Genomic DNA, 19,458 nt, shown 5'->3' on the forward strand with positions numbered 1-19,458 from the left:
AAAGGAAATAGAGATGGCTCTTAAACACATGAGATCCTCACCATCATTCATAATGATAAATTAAAATTACCAGTTTGGCAAAACATAAACTTTATAACATCCTGTATTATTGAGAGTGGGGAGAAATCAGCAGTCTCATACATTGCTGGTAGGACTATTAATTGATAGAACTTCTGTGAAGGGCAACTTGAAGGGGTGTGTGTGTGTGTGTGTACACATATATGATTAGAGTCCACATACCCTTTGACATAGCAATTACATGCCTAGCAATTTATCTTACAGATATGAAATTCATGCAGAAATTTTATTTTTTGCAGAACTGTTTCTAATAGCATAAGTTTAGAATTTAAATGTCCATCAATAGGAAACGCTTAAATAAATTTTGGTCCATCCAAATAATGAAATATCATATAGCTATAAAGAGAATGAAACTTTTATGTACTTTATAGATTAATTCCAAAGACAAATTGTTAATACAGAAAAAAACAAGGTGCCAAATGGTGTGTATGGAATATTTTATTTTTCAAAAGGAAAATGAATATATATGTATATATATTTCATATGCACAAGATACATATGTTTATACACACACATATACATATGTATACATAAAACACCCCTGACAGGAAGAATATAAACTGTAACACTAGTGCTTCCAGGAATGGAACTTTGTGGCTAGGGCACAGGGATGGGAAGGACTCTTACATGCATATTATCTAGTTTAAAAAAAATTAAGGAAAAAAAATAACAGGCTTGGGCTTCCCTGGTGGCGCAGTGGTTGAGAGTCCGCCTGCCGATGCAGGGGACACGGGTTCGTGCCCCGGTCCGGGAAGATCCCACGTGCCGCGGAGTGGCTGGGCCCGTGGGCCATGGCCGCTGAACCTGCGCGTCCGGAGCCTGTGCTCCGCAACGGGAGAGGCCACAACAGTGACAGGCCCGCGTACCGCAAAAAACAAAACAAAAACAAAAACAAAAACAAAACAAAACAAAAAATAACAGTCTTGAGTCAAAATGTTAAGGGACATCTTGTGCCCTCCTTTTACAGTTAATTCTTAAACTAAGAGGGGTTAGATGATTTGTCAAATGTCACTTAACTAGTATGTAAGTAACACGGGATCCAGAGCCTAGGTTTTAATGAGCTCTCTCATACAGATTGCTTAAGGGTAAAGAAAACATTTTAATAGTCTTCACATAAATAAATAAAAAGCTCAAAACTCCATTTCTGTGTGGGTGCAGAGAAAACAGCAATTAGCTTTCTGGATGAGGCATGTCTTAGTATCATGCTGGAGAACAATCTGGCAGTCCTTGCTGAGAAGCTTAAAAATGCTCACAGCTAGGTAAGTATTGTTGAGAGTAAATTGCTGTATCAGATATCAAACTTAAATATAACAGTTTATATTTATATTGAAAACACTGTGATGGAAAAGGGAGATCAATGAAACAGACTATCAAATCCAGGAATATGTTTATTTAAAACTTTAATGTATGATAAAGGTCACATTTCAAATTTGGGGGCAGGGGAGTGGTGGTGGGGAAGAATGGATAATGCAATAAAGTTGAGACAAGATAATCATTGGTTAAAAAAAAGTCAGACACATATACTATACACTAAAATTATGGATCAATTAATTACTTACATTTCCAAAAGAAAAATGTACTAGAAGAATGAGATTTGACTAGCTAGAAACAAAACTGCACATCAAATTAGGAAACAAATGTGACAAGTTCACACCTCTATTATATAAAACCTTATGATCCATGTTGGTGGGAAAGCGGAATGGTGTGGCCACTATGGGAAACGGTGTAGAGGATCCTCAAAAAGTTAAAAATAGAACTACCCTACTTCTATTCAGGAATCCCACTTCTGAGTATTTATCTAAAAGAACTGAAATCAGAATCTCAAAGAGATATTAGCACTTCCATGTTAACTGTAGCACTATTTACAACAGCCAAGATGTGGAAGCCTAAATGTTCATCTGCTGGATGAATGAATAGAGAAAATGTAGTATACACATATATTGGAATACTATTCAGCCTTAAAGAAGAAGGCAATTCTGCAACATTTGACAACATGGAATGAACCTTGAGGACATTAAGCTAAGTCAAATAAGCCAATCATAGAAGGACAAAATACTGCATTCCACTTACATGAAGTATCTAAAATAGTCAAACTCATATAAGCAGAGAGTAGAATGGTGGTTGCCAGGGACTAGGGGGCGGGGAAAATGGGGAGTTGCTAATCAACAGGCATAAAGTTTCTGTTAAGTAAGATGCAAAAGTTCTAGAGATCGACTGTACAACATTGTGCCTATAGTTAACAATATTATGATGTACACTTAAAAATCTGTTAAGAAGGTATATCTCATGCTAAGTGTTCTTACCACAATAAAAATGAAAAAAAACTTTGTAATCCCGATTTTTAAAAATAAGAACTTTTTGTGAAGCATACAGTTTCTGGAGCAATAGAGGAAAAAAATCATAATCTTGATAATGGTAATACTTTCACAACAGAATAGCTCCCTGGTAACTTTAATTTTATTCTCAATTTTTCATTTGTTTTTGTATAGAATTGTGGAAGGCAGACTTTGAAGTCAGACAAACCTGAGTTCAATTCCAGCCTATGACTTAAAATGTATTTCACCTTGAGCAAGTTACTCTACCTCTCTCTGCATCCTTCACCTATGAGGCAAAGAACATCTGCCTCACAGAGTTGCTATGATTACACAGGTAAGCAAGATTATATGTTAAGTGCCTAGAACAGTGCCTGGCAAGAGGTAAAAAATGGTAATGTTATGAAAACTCTAGTCAGAATTTTACCTACTTTACCGTTCTCCTTACAATTGATATTTTCCTGTTGAACAAAAGGTAAATGACAGCATGCTTTTTTTTTTTTTAATTTGTTTTTGGCTGCGTTGGGTCTTCATTGCTGCGCCCAGGCTTTCTCTGGTTGTGGCGAGCGGGGGTTGCTCTTCGTTGCAGTGTGTGGGATTCTCATTGCGGTGGCTTCTCTTGTTGCGGAGCATGGGCTCTAGGCATGCGGGCTTTGGTAGTTGTGGCACATGGGCTCAGTAGTTGTGGCACGCAGCCTCTAGAGCGCAGGCTCAGTAGTTGTGGCGCACGGGCTTAGTTGCTCCACGGCATGTGGGATCTTCCCGGACCAGGGATCTAACCCGTGTTCCCTGCATTGGCAGGTGGATTCTTAACCACTGAGCCACCAGGGAAGTCCCAACATGCTTTTCTAAAACACATGGGTCCACATCCCCAATACCCATATTTTTGGCCCAAATTTCTCATGCCAAAATCCTTTTCCCTATTAATTCCCAATATAATCTCACAATCTAAAGTTATTTCTTTAGCAGTTCTGCTAGACGAGGACAATTTCCGTGGTACAAAAAGAATTTTCCCGTCCTTCTGGTTTAGTAGGTTATGGAAGGAGCCCTGAAAATTTAAGTATAGCAGGTAACTCGAAGGATGAACCAAGGTTTGGAAACTCATCTTAGATCTCAAAACTTATTTGCTTGGGTCTTGGGGAAAAAAATCAGTAATAATGGGGAAGCCATAGCCTTTGACTGGATTCCTAATTGCAATTTACCAGCTACATGGCCTTGAACAAGTTTCCTCTTCCCCTCCGTCAGTTTTCTCATTGGTAAATCAGAGGGAAATGTGTGCTTACAAGGTTATGACCTCCAAATCCTATTAGCTGTGCCTGGGGCACAGCAGGAAATTGATGAGCCACTTGGGTTCTGTAAAAATAGATTCTTTTTATTTGTTTATTTATGGCTGCGTTGAGTCTTCATTGCTTCACATGGGCTCTTCTCTGGTTGTGGTGAGCGGGGGCTACTCTTCGTTGTGGTGCGTGGGCTTCTCATTGCAGTGGCTTCTCATTGTGGAGCATGGACTCTAGGCGCGCGGGCTTCGGTAATTATGGCACGCAGGCTCAGTAGTTGTGGTGCACAGGCTTAGTTGCTCCGTGGCATGTGGGATCTTCCTAGACCAGGGCTCGAACCTGTGTCCCCTACACTGGCAGGTGGATTCTTTTTTTTTTTAACTTTTTTAAAATTTATTTTTTACACAGGTTCTTATTAGTTATCTATTTTATACATATTAGTGTACATATGTCAATCCCAATCTCCCAATTCATCCCATTGCCCACCCCCACTTTCCCCCCTTGGTGTCCATACGTTTGTTCTCTACATCTGCGTCTCTATTTCTGCCTTGCAGACCGGTTCATCTGTACCATTTTTCTAGATTCCACATATATGCGTTAATACACGGTATTTGGTTTTGAATTATTTCACTCTGTATGACAGTCTCTAGGTCCATCCACGTCTCAACAAATGACCCAATTTTGTTCCTTTTTATGGCTAATATTCTATTGTATATACATACCACATCTTCTTTATCCATTTGTCTGTCGATGGGCATTTAGGTTGCTTCCATGACCTGGCTATTGTAAATAGTGCTGCAATGAACATTGGGGTGCATGTGTCTTTTTTGAATTATGGTTTTCTCTGGGTATATGCCCAGTAGTGGGATTGCTGGGTCATATGGTAACTGTATTTTTAGTTTTTAAGGAAAGTAGGCGGATTCTTAACCACTGTGCCACCAGGAAAGACCAAGAGTTTCTAATCTTTTTACCCAAATATGACAAAAGCCTTATATACCAAACGGCACTAACGCATACATTAATGTAAATACACATACGTAATATTTTACTGATGGGGACGTGATCAAAAGTTGAGACCATTATTCCATGTTACTTAAAACTTCATCTAGACTTTGATTACACAAGAAAAACATGCAACACAACTTTTAAAAGACATGATCATAGACTAGTTTATAAGCAACCAAAACTAGGCAACAAATTTGACTGCAAGGCAGAAAGAGCTGGTAGCTGAGAGGTAGACATGTTTAGGGGTTGGTAATCAACTTTGTTGTAGGATTGTTTGGGTTCAAATCTTAATTCTCCCTGGCTGCTATAGCTAAATCAAGCTATTTATCCAGTTCTGTCAGTTTCCCATTTGTTAAACTCAATAAATTGTATACTAGATACTTACCAATTGCCAGACACTTTTAGATAACCCCTCCCCTTTTCCATAGTCATTATCACCAGGACTGAAATGTGTATTAAGTACTTAGGATTGGCTGACAAAGTAGCAGAGGCCATAAAGGATGAAGTTTTAGACAGCATCTGAATGTGGACTACCTATGTCCAAATACTGGCTTTGCCACTTCCTACAGTGTCCCTGGTTATTACTTAACCCCTCTGTGCCCCACCTTACTTATCTGCAAGACACGAACAGTACCTGGCTCATATGCTGTTAAAAGATTAAACCATCCGCTATATGAAAGTACCTACAATGGAGGCCAGTACCTGGAAAATGCTTAAGAGTTAGCTATGGGGACTTCCCCTGTGGTGCAGTGGTTAAGAATCTGCCTGCCAGTGCAGGGGACATGAGTTTGAGCCCTGGTCCGGGAAGATCCCACATGCGGCAGAGCAAGTAAGCCCGTGTGCCTAGAGCCCGTGCTCCACAAGAGAAGCCACCACAAGGAGTAGCCCGCTCACCTCAACTAGAGAAAAGCCCGCACGCAGCAATGAAGAACCAATGCAGCCAAAGACAAAATAATTAAAACAAACAAAAAAAGGAGGCCATGGCCGCGGAGCCTGCGTGTCCGTAGCCTGTGCTCCGTGACGGTAGAGGCCGCAGCGATGAGAGGCCCGCGTGCCGAAGGAAAAAAAAAAAAGTTAGCTATGCCTGGCATATAGAAGGCACCCAGCCAGTGTGAGCTATTATACCCTACCTTCGAACTTTTGCTAAGTAAATTATGTAGTAGTGTTGTTTTAAAAACTGGAAGTGTTAAGTTTTTCAAAATATAACTTAAGAAATAAGACATATGAGACTAGATTTCATAAACAAACTACACTGAAATGTTTGATATAAATGAGGTCAGAATGTTGCTATTTGTCTTTACCTTCTTAAAATGTTAAGTAAGTGTAAATCTATGGCTTTCTATCAGCATCAACTATATATGTAAAAAGCCAGCTTGAAAACTGAAAACCTGTTTCCCTGAATTCTCTGCAGGTTATTTCTAAAAAAAAAAAAAAAAAAGCCCCATAAACTAAAAACCATCTTTAAATCACTAAATAAAGATAAACCATTCATTTATATACTTTTATTTGGGAATGTTTAAATCAATACAGAGAAACTAAATTTCAGAGACACTGAATATCATTAGTTTGGATATCATTACTTTATTATAAAAGAAACACGGGAATTATTTACATGATGAAAGATTTCAGAACTTCAGTGGCAGCTTCACGTGATGCCATTTCAATAGTGACTTATTTTAGTCGACGTATTTTCCAAGAATGTCACCATCTCTAAATAAGAAATAATCCTGCAAACATAGAAACGGTTAGTTAGGAAAACTAACAGCAAATACTTAGCCTCTCCTTAATAATATGAAGTTTACACACCTTGTCATCTAGAACTACTTTGGTGCCTCCATATTCTGGGAGAAGAACTTTATCTCCAACTTTCACACTAACTGGTTGAATCTCTCCACCCTTAAGAAAATAAAGATGTTTATTAGTAAAGACATCTAGTTGACCAAATATTTACACTTTTATTAATCAACTGTGCTCATTCAAATCAAATGTTAAAAAAGGACTTTGTGGCCAAATGATATAATTTATACAACCATAGTTCTTCACTCAAACATATCACTGTAGAGTTACACTTTGAAATAATGCACATGCAGTAGCTTAAACTAAAACCTGATTTCAGTGTAAAGGTTCAAAGAGTTATACTGGAAAAACTAACTGTAAGCTTTTTGATCGTTAAATATTAACATAACCTCTCAAGTATACGAAGTAAACCAGTTTTTAAAACTACATGTACAATGGTCATGTTTAACTTCTTTCAACACACAAAAACTTGAGTCTTCTGACTTTGGAACATACACTTCTTTTGAGATTCAACTTCTGTTCCTCCAAAGCAGATGTGGGGAGAGGGATTGAGGCAGAGTGCCCAAAGCCTTCCTATTCCTAACTCCAGGATAGCTCCTTGCTAGACCTTTCTTAGAGGCAACTGGAACAATGCAATTAACATATTTGACCCCCAAGGGCATTTATTGCATATTCTAGTTGACACTTTCAGAGGTCTGAGGTCTAACCCTTAATTGGAGAATGACTACAATAGCCCAGCCAGCTCCTTTTATATGCTAACCAAGGCCGAAAGTGATTAAAAGGATTATGGCAATTTCAGTGTTAGAGGTTAGACCAAGAGTTCAAATTTATGCCGTCTGATTTTAATACTGTGGAACTCGCCATCATATAAAAGAAGCGATTTTTTTTTCAAAATCATTTTTGCTGAAAGATTAGGTGCGAACCCACTAGGGACTGATCTTTAAAATAACAAGCTACCTAAAAGGCTACTTTTAACAATAACCAGTGTTTCCCCCCCCCCTTCACATAAAAAATTAGTTCCATTTCAGTCCCCATTTACCTTTCCTTTAGAGCCTGATCCAACAGCTACTACCGTTGCTTGCAATACTTTTCCTTGTGATTTTTCTGGAAGCATAATGCCTCCCTTGGTTACAGTTTCGGCTGCACTTCTTTCAACTAATACTCGGTCAAAGAGGGGAAGAAACTTTCTAAATGCCTGTCCTGCCTGTGGAGAGAAAAATGTTAGATTTGAAACAATGTATTCTGAACAGGCCATAAATGGCTTTCAAAGTTAACGACAAAACTCAGATTTTTTCATTCAAAGGAAACACCTCTGAACGTTCAGCTCTAAATTCCGAGTTTAATTTCCCATTCCCTATGTGTGTTAGGGATCACTGTTGCTCCTTTGGTCAGCAGCCAGACGAGCTTCCAGGACAACCTTAGTATCTCCCCAAGGTCAAGTATTCTCCTTCGTCGGATTTTTCTGTAAATCGTCAGCAAACATTGAAGTCCCTCGGCCTGGAGCCGTGCTTTTTTCAAAGCGATTACACACCCACTAATGTCCCGCAAGAGACGTGGGTCGGCCACTGCGCGTGCGTCCGGATTCCCATCCCCTGACACACACGCTGCCTCACACGCGCGTGCAAAGAGCCCTCCGAGGTGGAAAGGGTCGGGGGGGGCCCTCGCCTCTCCAGGGTTCGGGCGGGCGCGGGTCTCTGAGTGGCCCCTACCCCTCCCTCCAGGCCCAAAGGGAATCGTCCGGACTCCCCGTGCGCCCCAGGCCAACCCGGGCCCGCCGGCCTCCAGCCCACGCGGGACTCACCATGACTCGGGTTGCAACACTTCGTACTCTCGCTCTCTGGCCGCCGCCGAAAGGAGAAATCCGCAGTCCGACCCCCCTGCCACGTGAACTCGAAAAAAAGACCTCCTAGCGCGCAGGCGCGCTCGTCCTCGCCCCCGGCCCCTCCCCCAGAAAAGGGGCGGCCGCACCTGTGCGCGCCACGATTCGTTTCCCGGGCTCTGCGCAGGCCACTGACGCGCGGACCGGTAGGCGGAAGGAAAGAGGAGCTCTTTCTAGGCTTTTCTAGGCTTTTCTAGGCCGCGAGCCGAGGTGAGAGTACTTACCCTTCACCTCCCCTCCCGGAAATGACGTGATTTGACCCTTGACTCACACAGAGCCCGGCGCTTCCCGGAAAGTTCTGGAACGGCGCGCCGCCCGGGAACTAGCCTAAACCGGCCGGAGAGGGCTAAGCCAGCTGGCCTGGCCCGGCGCGGTGGGGAGGGGCGGGCCTGGCGCGCGGCGCGTGCAGATTGCAGGGCCCGGGCTGACTGGACGGGGGTGGGAGCCGCCTGCGCGCGCGCGCGCTGCGGAGGGGCGGGGGGAGCGGCGGAGGGAGGGGACACGGGCTCATTGCTGTGTGCGACCTGCGCTCTGTCCCTCACTCGCCACCGACGGCCTGTCTCGTCGCCCACTAGCCGTGCCGCTGCCCCAGGTACGCGGCCGCACGCGGCGTCTCATCTATGCGCCTCGGACCCCGGAGCCGGCCTTCCCCCGCTGCTCTGAGCGGGCTGGCCGGCGAGAGCCAGAGCTTCCCCAAGGCGCCGCAGGCCTGGGCTCGCTGAGCCAGGCCCCGTGGGTGCATGCAGGGGCCCATCACGTGCGGCGTGGATCGCTCGCCCGGGCAGGGCGCAGCTGGGAGGGCTTGCCCGGGGTGGGGTGTGGAGTCGGGGAAGTGTATTCACATGGTCCCTCCGATGGAAGCCACTTTGGCTGGGTGTAGGGTGCCGCGGGGTGGGGGCGGGGTGGTCGCAGCGCGTGGAAACGGCTTTTGGCCCCGCGAACAGATCGGGTACGGCGCATCTACCCTTGACCTTGCTGGGGCATCCTGATGGAAAGTCGCGGGGGGCCGCCCGGAGTGGGCAGAGCCGCCGCCCCCAGCTTCGCGGCCTTGCCTGCTGCACTGATGCAGTAGCCCCGAGTGGATACATGAAGACATTTTAGTAAGCGGATTTTAGCACCGTTAGGAATATTTTCATTCTCCTGGTCACTTGGGTTTGTAAATTGTCCCTTTCCTGTAGGCTTGGTTTTTCAGGGGACATTTGGAGCTGATTTGCCCCCAAGGCCATTTTAGCGCTGAAAGATTAACTCGTTTTTAGCGTCATGGGTAGGTGGCCGTGGGGAAGAAGGGTGTGCTTTTTGCTAGTGCTATAGGTCAGGCGTGGGGCGGCCACTTAAGGCTTGCGCTAGCAGCTGGTGTTTTGGGACGGTGGCGAGTTTCGAGGCCCAGCTGTAGTGGCTGGCAGAGGTCAGCCCAGCTCGCTTCTAACATTTCTTGTTCTGATGCACGGGTGTTATGTTTGTGTTGTAACACACCAGGGGTAGCGCTAGTATTGTACTGATGATCTGCTTGTTTCTCCCTCAGAAATGCTTCGATTGCCCGCAGTCCTTCGCCAGATTAGGCCAGTGTCCAGGGTACTGGCTCCTCATCTCACTCGGGCTTATGCCAAAGATGTAAAATTTGGTGCAGATGCCCGAGCCTTAATGCTTCAAGGTGTAGACCTTTTAGCTGATGCTGTAGCCGTTACTATGGGGCCAAAGGTATCAGTATTCTTACTTTGTTGTAATTTAGAGTATTGTTAAAGGAGTAACATTTTGTTGATGGCGAGAGTCACGGCAAGCTTTTGAACAGTGTTTTTGGTATTCATAAACTGCTTCTGCCAAAGCAGAAGGAATTTTATTTTGTACAATGTGTGGTGTAATCCAGTGGTAACTCCTAGCTCAAGACGGATTGGTAAACTCGAGGTGGAATTAATCTCGTTTGCCTGTTTGAGTTAAATTTTGGATCCTTTCCCAGTAGTTAGTACCAGGCATAGAGGGAAAACTACAACGTCCACAATACCTTAAGTATGTGCTGGTAGGTGCTAGTTTAACCTAATGTTTTTCTACTGTCCCTTGGTTCCAAAGCACATTTAAAATTTTAAGTCTCACTTAGCAAGAGATTGATGAGTGAGGGGTAATAAGTAATTTGAGGAGACCTTTTTGAGGGTTGTGCACGGTGAAGTGATGCTTCATTTCAGGTTGAAGCCAGTACAAATATCAGAGTGATACAAACTATATAAAATATAGCATATGAATGCCTCACAAGAAGCTTTGGTTCAAATTCAAAAGCTGCCAATACTATTTGCACCATGTTTAAGATTTAATGTTGAACAACTCTGAAAGTGTGTATTGTACTTGTTAGTATTTTAGAAACTAAATTTTAAAACAAGTTTAAAAGTAAGTTTTCATAGTATTATTACAGCAGGTACTGGACAAAACTTAAGTATGAATTTTGTGAAATCTGCTCTGGAATTTCATTATAATCTACCAAAGTGGTATTGGTTCATCTTGTATCATTGTATAAGAAGACATCTTTTAAGTCTCTAAAATTGTTATCATCCAAGGTTATGCACTTAGCAACAAAAGTCATTTTGTCTGAACTAAGAACATTGATGAACTTGCCCTTTAGATTCATGCTGTAGATCTGATAAAAATTGTCAGATGTTGCATTAAGGCTTTGAAGTAATTGCCTATTGTGAAAACTGCTGTATTGTAGGCTAAATAGTACTTACAGTGTGTGACTCTGTTTTCTCTGCAATAGGGAAGGACGGTGATTATTGAACAGAGTTGGGGAAGTCCCAAAGTGACAAAAGATGGTGTGACTGTTGCAAAGTCCATTGACTTAAAAGATAAATATAAAAATATTGGCGCGAAACTTGTTCAAGATGTTGCCAATAACACAAACGAAGAGGCTGGGGACGGCACCACTACTGCGACTGTACTGGCACGCTCCATTGCTAAGGAAGGCTTCGAGAAGATTAGCAAAGGTGCTAATCCCGTGGAAATCAGGAGAGGTAGGAATATCTCTTCATTGTCACCACAGTGTTTTGAACTGTCTGTTAAATTGTATTAGAAAGTTGACTCTTTCTTGTTTCTCCTCTCTCCTAAAAAAAAATCTTTTAAAATCTTAAAAAAAAAAAAATCACTGAGTAGTGATCGAATTCCTATGTGGTGGGCACTGTGCTGGGTGGCAAAGAGGAAAATCTGACTAAGACGTTGCCTGTTGTCCACAGTCATCCATCCCTGTGTCTTTGTCCCCTGGTCCGCTTCTCCCACAAACCAAGTTTATTGGAAGTTACAGCATGTACCATTCATCTTGAAAGTAATAAGTTTAATGGGGATTAGAGCAGAGAGAGATGATACGGTTTTGATGTTTTACTTTAGTTATTTGGAAAGTAGGGCTAAACGAGGAACCAAGTCACCCAGGATGTCAGATGGGGTTTTTTAAAACAGTTTTTAAAGTTTCTGTTTCAGTGCATGCCATCCAACTCCCATGTGATTAGGAAAAGTACTGGTACAGAAGCAGTGCATAAGTGTTAAGGCATTGAAACACTTAACATGAATCAGAATTTTTACTTGATGTGGAGCCACGAGAGAATAAGCATATAATTCAAGAATAATATTTATTCTTGAACCAGGTGTGATGTTAGCTGTTGATGCTGTAATTGCTGAACTTAAGAAGCAGTCTAAACCTGTGACAACCCCGGAAGAGATCGCCCAGGTATGGATTTTTTATAACATTTTATGATAAAGTTAGAATTTTTTTTTAGTAACGTGATTTTATCCCATAATTACACGACAACATTACCCAGTCACCAACATTGGAAGCATTTTTCTTACTGCTAATGCATTTGGAAATTTCCCCGACCAGGGATGGAAGCTGTGTCCCATTTAGTGGAAGTGCAGAGTCTTAACCAGTGGACCACCAGGGAAGTCCCCATAATTTGGCTCTTAATGAGTTCTCGTTTTAGTTCTACATGACTGAGTAAAAACTCATTTGTACGTGTAGAAAATGTTCTTTGGCCATTTATCAAAGGTGCATAATTTTGTCATGTTCTAATATTGCCACGTTTGCCAAGGGGAAGAAAGTAACAGGGTCAGCTTCCTTCTTTTCTCTTTTTCTTTCTTTTTTTGTTTTTTTGGCCACACCACGTGGCTTGTGGGACCTTAGTTCCCGGACCAAGGATTGAACCCGGGTCCCTGCAGTGAAAGTTCCAAGTCCTAACCACAGGACCACCAGGAATTTCCTCTTTTCTGTTTTTGTTTAAAAGAATAATTGTGTGTTTATTTCATATCTTTCAAAAATAATGTGGCCAAATACTGGATTTTTTAAAAAATTGAAAACAGGATCAATACTTCATTACAATTATTATGCCATAAAATCCCCTCCCTCTTTCTCACTGCCACCATCACCCTCCCTCTAGCTTCCCACCAAGGATCTATCAATTTGGAAGTTACTGAGAAAAGGGAGGGGAGTTGATTGCGGACAGTAGCCTTACCTTTCAATTTGATTGTTTCAGGTTGCTACGATTTCTGCAAATGGAGACAAAGAAATCGGCAGCATCATTTCTGATGCGATGAAAAAGGTTGGAAGAAAGGGCGTTATCACAGTAAAGGCAAGTGTGTTTTTAATGACACATAGGAATGAGGTGTCTGATAATCTGAGTTTTATAAATATAAAAATTTGATCTATATGTGTTTCCAAAAGTATATTCCGTATAATTCTTTCATGTGTAATATTGGCACCTGTATAGAATAGAGTGCCTTCTGTATTCTGTGTGAAATATTAACCTTTGCCTTCGGGAGTAAATCAGTCCTAACTTAGATGATACTGCCTTCTAGCTGTAAAAATTAGTTCAAATGCATACATGTATTCTTGCAGAAGTGGAGTTGGATGCCCTGGGACATTTGCATATTCCTATCTGGATTCCTTATGAGAAGTGGGGACTGTTAATTGGTCTATACAGTTTTTGCTTCTTTAATGAAATTCACATAATGAATTCTCTGACTTTTCATAGGATGGAAAAACACTGAATGATGAATTAGAAATTATTGAAGGCATGAAGTTTGATAGAGGGTATATCTCTCCATACTTTATTAATACATCAAAAGGTAAGAGCAAATCAGTAACTAAGTTTTTTTTTTTTTAACATAGTTTGCTGTGTGACAACCTGAGGGCATTAGTCAGTGTCAGACCTCAAAAGTAAATTCATATGTTCCTCACATTTCTATGGATTTCTTGCTTATGATGCTGTCGACCACTCAGCATTTTCCCAAAGTCGAGCTCTGAAACACTAGTTCTGTAGAATGTGAGCAAGTTTCTATTTTATGGTAAAGTAAGTGTTGGACATGCTGAGTGAACAGAGTTAAACAATTTCTTACTGTGAGACTTCTAGAGGCTTAAAAATGATCATATATAATGTGAGTTTCCAAATAGGGGATGTAGAATGTGGATTTTCTTAAACTTACTTGATTACAGAACACTTTTCTCATGGTCTTTCTCTTGGACTTAGAGTAATATGGAACACACTGGAAAATGCTGCACGGCTGCACCAGTGTGGACTGGCGTGAGCAAGAAGTTAGACAGGTTTTGAGGGTGAGCAGAGAAATAGAAGTTTGATGTAGAATAATTATGACAAGATGATTCTGGAATAAGTTATCTACTTGGAACAACTTACCATTAAGCAGAAAGGAGCTGGTGCCCCTAAACTAGACCACCACACATCCATTGCATCTGAACAGGGATGAGGAGAAAAATGCAAATTGGAAGAAAGCATCATCAGACACAATGGAAAAGGTTGTGATCCAACAGACTGAGAGCTCACCAGGGGAAGCAGACTGAGAGCTCACCAGGGGACTGGGGCAGTAATGGCAAATTCACTTATGTATTATTTATAATAGTTATATATTTATTTATTACTCTCTTCTCCTACTTGAATGAAAACTTCTAAAGGGCAGAGTTTTATTTTCACTTTTTTTCCCACAGATCTACCTCAAGAGTCTAGAACAGTGCCTGGCACTGGCACCCAATCAGTGATGAATAACAGTGAATAAATAAATAAAAGAAAGTTCATGTATATGAGAAATGAAAGGAAAAACATGAACTCATCAATCACTTTTAAAGTGTACTGGAGCTTTGGTTTAGAGGTTTTTCTAAATTGCAGTCATTTTCAGGATAATGTTCTAAAGTTGGTTAGAAATGTTCTTTGCTTTTGCAGGTCAGAAATGTGAATTCCAAGATGCCTATGTTCTGTTAAGTGAAAAGAAAATTTCTAGTGTCCAGTCCATTGTTCCTGCTCTTGAAATTGCCAATGCTCACCGTAAGCCCTTGGTCATAATTGCTGAAGACGTGGATGGAGAGGCTCTAAGTACACTCGTTTTGAATAGGTAATAGGCAGTGGTATTTGGTTTACGTTTCTGTGTGGAAGGCAGTTACTTGTATTGATGTTTGAAATCTCCATTATGTACCTTCACATTGAACTACTTGTGTTTGTATAATATTAGTGTGAATCATGAACCCTCAGTCCAGTTATGATTCTGTCTTTTTTGAATGGGGTCCCAGAGTCCTTAATGTTTTGTGCAACTTTCTCATAAGATAGCCTAAGTGTTTACAGTTGTTTTGAAGATAAATGACTTGTTTTATTCTTTTTTTTTACAAAAAGACTTCTGGAAAAAAATATTTTCACAATTACAATTTTTCATGGGAAGAGGTAAACAACTACCATTCTGAATAATCTGTTAAAAGGAAAATTTTGTTAATGAGTAGTCTGAAATAGAGAAATTGGTACTCAACCTAAAGTAAGTTGAGGTCTATTCTTTTAATTTTTTTAATCTATAGTTTAATGTATTACTTTTTACTTTAAGATAGATAGTGTTAACGCTATAAACAGAATTTTAGGGCATTGTGAAAATACATATTATTCCTAATCTTAGAACTGAGGTACATTAGAAATGAGTCTCCAATTTTCATTGTAATGGAAATGCACAAATGAAATAGGTATATATTAGAGAATTGAGTACTTTGACCTAAGTGAGTTTACTTATTCTGGAATGTTTGTAGACTGGATATGCTTTTGGGATTATGAAAAAGCCCTAGAGATTGTGGGATTTGAAGCTGAAATAGAAAAACAGTAGGCCTGAAGAGTTTTCATTGAGCCATTTTACTGGTAGCTGTAAAGTTGTATCTCCAGTTTACTTCGCATATCATCAGAGGTTAAGTAACCCTCTGATTTTTATTTGGCTCCTTAATAAAATTGACCAGTTCTTAGTTTGTACATTCCTTCCATTTCAGTCTGGTCTCAAATGGGCATTTTTAAAATGTATATTCTGAGTATTCATTACCTGATTAAAATGTAGGTAAGCTTAATGATACTCTCAGCAATATTTACATTTATAAACGAACTGAATTAAAAATACTGCTTGCTCGGAATATAGCCAGTATTATATAACTATAAATGGAGTATGTAACTTTAAAAATTCTGAGTCACTGTGTGAAATATATAGTATTGTAAATCAACTATACTTCAATAAAAAAGAAGAAACTGCTCAATCTTGACTTTAATAGCAACTTAATCTAATACTAAATGGAACCCATGGGTTAAGGGTAAATGCTGATTAGATGATCTCCAAATTTAATATATAGTAATTCTGATTTTCACAAACTATAAAATAGTTATCACTATTTACATGTTTTCAACTGGAAAGGTCAGCATGTAAGGTTAACAGTTTATTAAGAAGGTAAGCAGATACTGGCAAATATGGATAAATGGAAAATTGCCCTTTCCTGTCTCAACTTGACCAAAAGTTGCTAGGGAGCAAAAAATAAAAATCTTTTTAAAGTGTAGTTTCCTAAGTAACCTTAGTTGTCAGAACTTGAAGTAGACAGACATTTTTATAAAATTTAAATCTTATTAATAACTTCTTAACAGGCTGAAAGTTGGTCTTCAGGTTGTAGCAGTCAAAGCTCCAGGTTTTGGTGACAATAGAAAGAACCAGCTTAAAGACATGGCTATTGCTACTGGTGGTGCAGTAAGTAAAATAAATGTGATGTTGGTTTACTGAATGTTATTTATACATCCTGGTCTGAAATTTATAGGCAGAATTCACATTTTCATAGTCAGATACTACCATCTGAAATGTTTACTTAATCTGTGTTTTTATTAGATGTTTGGGAGGTAGAGATTGGGTTAAATAGTGATAAGGTCCCTTTTTAACTCGCCAAGAGTCTGGCCCAAGAATGGGCTTACTGACTAACCTGTTTTCAAGAATGTAGTAGAAAAGACATGGATGGGATCTAAGAGTTAGGCCTAGGGTCTAGTTTTGGTTGCACCAAAAGTATGGCCTTAGGTGAGTTTTCTGAGTTCACAGTTTTCTCAAAGTTAATAATTGAGAATTAAGTGAGAAGTTGGAAATGTCATGAAAGACTATATTCAGACTGTTTAGTCTAGCTTTGGTCTCGAAATCTCACATTTCAAAGAAACACAGTATTGCAAGATGTTTCTTTTATCAAAATACCTGTAGGATATATTACCAATGAACTTGGTGTAATGAAAAAACCTGTAATCTGTAGTTTGTTCATTCTTTAAAATGTTTTTGTAGGTATTTGGAGAAGAAGGACTAACTCTAAATCTTGAAGATGTTCAGCCTCATGACTTAGGAAAAGTTGGAGAGGTCATTGTGACCAAAGACGATGCCATGCTCTTGAAAGGAAAAGGTGACAAGGCTCAAATTGAAAAGCGTATTCAAGAAATCATCGAGCAGTTAGATATTACAACTAGTGAATATGAAAAGGAAAAATTGAATGAACGTCTGGCAAAACTCTCAGATGGTGTTGCTGTGCTAAAGGTAAGATGCATTGTTATAAATAAGCTTCTTGGGTTCTAAGCCCAAGATGACTGTTTCTGTGGTATGTAACCAAAATACTTAGGGAATCAACTTCCTTGTGGAGATATTTATTATATAAAATTTCTTTACTGAAACATTCCTTCCTTAAAGCCAGAATTGAACTTGTAGTGGGTGAGTTGTGTGGGAACAGATGTTTTGTTAATAATTAGTCTAGAGTCTGACTTGTGAGACACTATTAGCTGTTTAATCACGTAGTTACTTGTAACAAATAGGCAACCTTTTTAAAATTGCTTTTTAAGTAAACTAGGTGCTTTTTAATGACTCTTTTGGCAGTCAGCTTCTTGAATGGGAGAAGACATGCTAACTGGAATTCTTTTTTAATCTTTAGGTTGGTGGGACAAGTGATGTTGAAGTGAATGAAAAGAAAGACAGAGTTACAGATGCCCTTAATGCTACACGAGCTGCTGTTGAAGAAGGCATTGTTTTGGGAGGGGGCTGTGCCCTGCTTCGGTGCCTTCCAGCCTTGGATTCAATAACTCCAGCTAATGAAGATCAAAAAATTGGTAAAAAGTTACCTTAGTAATGAGTTTACTTGTAGCCTGATTTTAGTCTTTCTGTTGTTAGAATTATATTGTTGCTGCCACTAGATGGAATAAGAAGTCATAAAGCAATTTCCAGAATAACAAAAGTAGAATAGCACTGATGTCAAGAGATCTTTCAGGGGGAATCTGTACTGTCACAAGTAGAATTGTGCTATAATAATTACAAAGGAAAGAACTAAATTTGCTAAAAATTTATTTTCTTTATAGGTATAGAAATTATTAAAAAAGCACTCAAAATTCCTGCAATGACCATTGCTAAGAATGCAGGTGTCGAAGGATCGTTGATAGTTGAGAAAATTTTGCAAAGTTCTTCAGAAATTGGTTATGATGCTATGCTTGGAGATTTTGTGAATATGGTGGAAAAAGGAATCATTGATCCAACTAAGGTAAATAGTTCACCAGTGTCTAAAAATACTTTCAAGAACTCTTCATTAAGTCTTGTTAATTTATTTCTTTTTAATTAATTTATTTGGTTGCGTCGGGTCTTAGTTTTGGCACACGGGATCTTGCGGTGCAGTGCGCAGGCTCTTTGTTGAGCACAGGCTTCTCTCTTGTGGCACATGGGCTCCAGAGCATGCAGGCTCAGTAGTTGCGGCGCATGGGCTTAGTTGCCCTGTGGCATGTGGGATCTTAGTTCCCTGACCAGGGATCGAACCTGCGTCCCCTGCATTGCAAGGCAGATTCTTTTTTTTTTTTTTTGCAAGGCAGATTCTTAACCACTGGACCACCAGGGAAGTCCCAAGTCTTGTTAATTTTTTACTAAGGAAAAGTAATATTTTATCAAAACTTTTTTCCTAGGTTGTAAGAACTGCATTACTGGATGCTGCTGGAGTGGCCTCTCTGTTAACTACAGCAGAAGTTGTAGTCACAGAAATTCCTAAAGAAGAGAAGGATCCTGGAATGGGCGGAATGGGTGGGATGGGAGGTGGGATGGGAGGTGGCATGTTCTAATTCCTAGAATAGGGCTTTACCATCATTAATGAGCTGTGAGAGGAAGCTCGAGGCAGCGTTCCTCACCAATAACTTTGAGAGGTCAGTTACAGGAGATGACTGAAGAAAAGGCTGGCTGATGTTTAAGAAAATCACTATAACCATCAGTTACTGGTTTCAGTTGACAACATAGAATGGTTTACTGCTGTCATTGTCCATGCCTACAGATAATTTATTTTGTATTTTTGAATAAAGACATTTGTACATTCCTGGTAAATGAGTATAAGAGCCATGCACCAATGTACTGCTTTCAACTTAAATCACTGAGGCATTTTTACTACTATTCTGTTAAAATCAGGATTTTAGTGATTGCCATCAACAGATGAGAAGTTAAGAAGCAGCCTTTCTGTGGAGAGTAAGAATAATTGTGTACAGAGTAGAGCAATATCCAATCATGTGACAACCTTTGTGTAATAAAAATTGTTTAAAGTTAATTGTGTTAGCCTTTCTGTGATCTAGAGGATATGAGGAATGAAAGAAAGCCAATTGAAGAGGGAGGGGTAAGGTAAGGTTTGACCCAAGTGTTAAAATGTTATTTTCCCTATAGTTTCCTTATGTTTCTCTGTTTATCTTTGCTGCAGACTGGATTATATTATTACATTGGTAATGGGGGAAATTTTGAAAGGTGACAACTCTGAATGTTGTATGTGTTGAGGTTTGGCCATAAAGAAAAGGGGAGCTTGTTTCTTTTAAGG

General features: G+C 40.1%; 2 protein-coding genes across 3 annotated transcripts in view; one reads left to right on the top strand and one right to left on the bottom strand.

The window, feature by feature from the left end:
• Positions 1–8,608, bottom strand: part of HSPE1 (heat shock protein family E (Hsp10) member 1) — a 40,152-nt gene extending 31,544 nt beyond the window's left edge. The window contains exons 1-4 of one of the 2 annotated variants that reach the window (XM_060152387.1): positions 8,271–8,580; positions 7,509–7,673; positions 6,479–6,568; positions 6,234–6,399 (exon numbers count right to left, since the gene is read on the bottom strand). In XM_060152387.1, the coding sequence (XP_060008370.1) occupies positions 6,349–6,399; positions 6,479–6,568; positions 7,509–7,673; positions 8,271–8,273 (309 nt within the window). In that variant the 5' untranslated portion in view covers positions 8,274–8,580 and the 3' untranslated portion in view covers positions 6,234–6,348. Of the gene's footprint in view, positions 1–6,233; positions 6,400–6,478; positions 6,569–7,508; positions 7,674–8,270 lie in introns of those variants that run through there. The other variant, XM_060152388.1, reaches the window with a different exon arrangement.
• Positions 2,599–19,197, top strand: HSPD1 (heat shock protein family D (Hsp60) member 1). Its single transcript, XM_060152390.1, has 12 exons — positions 2,599–2,727; positions 9,871–10,046; positions 11,089–11,341; positions 11,966–12,048; positions 12,848–12,943; positions 13,346–13,439; positions 14,546–14,714; positions 16,256–16,355; positions 16,926–17,171; positions 17,560–17,734; positions 17,981–18,159; positions 18,572–19,197. Exons 1-12 carry the CDS (start codon positions 2,631–2,633, stop codon positions 18,722–18,724), a joined length of 1,821 nt encoding a protein of 606 aa, XP_060008373.1. The 5' UTR covers positions 2,599–2,630; the 3' UTR covers positions 18,725–19,197.
• The last annotated feature ends 261 nt before the right edge of the window (positions 19,198–19,458 follow it).

Source organism: Lagenorhynchus albirostris, chromosome 6 (assembly GCF_949774975.1).
Source record: "Lagenorhynchus albirostris chromosome 6, mLagAlb1.1, whole genome shotgun sequence".
NCBI classification, from domain to species: Eukaryota; Metazoa; Chordata; class Mammalia; order Artiodactyla; family Delphinidae; genus Lagenorhynchus; species Lagenorhynchus albirostris.

What these genes read in the sequence shown, in the direction of transcription:
- HSPD1 (XM_060152390.1), top strand. Translation starts at nt 2,631, where the DNA reads ATGTATTTCACCTTGAGCAAGTTACTCTACCTCTCTCTGCATCCTTCA. An exon ending in CCGTTACTATGGGGCCAAAG is followed by an intron (nt 10,047 to 11,088) that starts GTATCAGTATTC and finishes TCTCTGCAATAG; the next exon opens with GGAAGGACGGTGATTATTGA. An exon ending in AGTACACTCGTTTTGAATAG is followed by an intron (nt 14,715 to 16,255) that starts GTAATAGGCAGT and finishes ACTTCTTAACAG; the next exon opens with GCTGAAAGTTGGTCTTCAGG.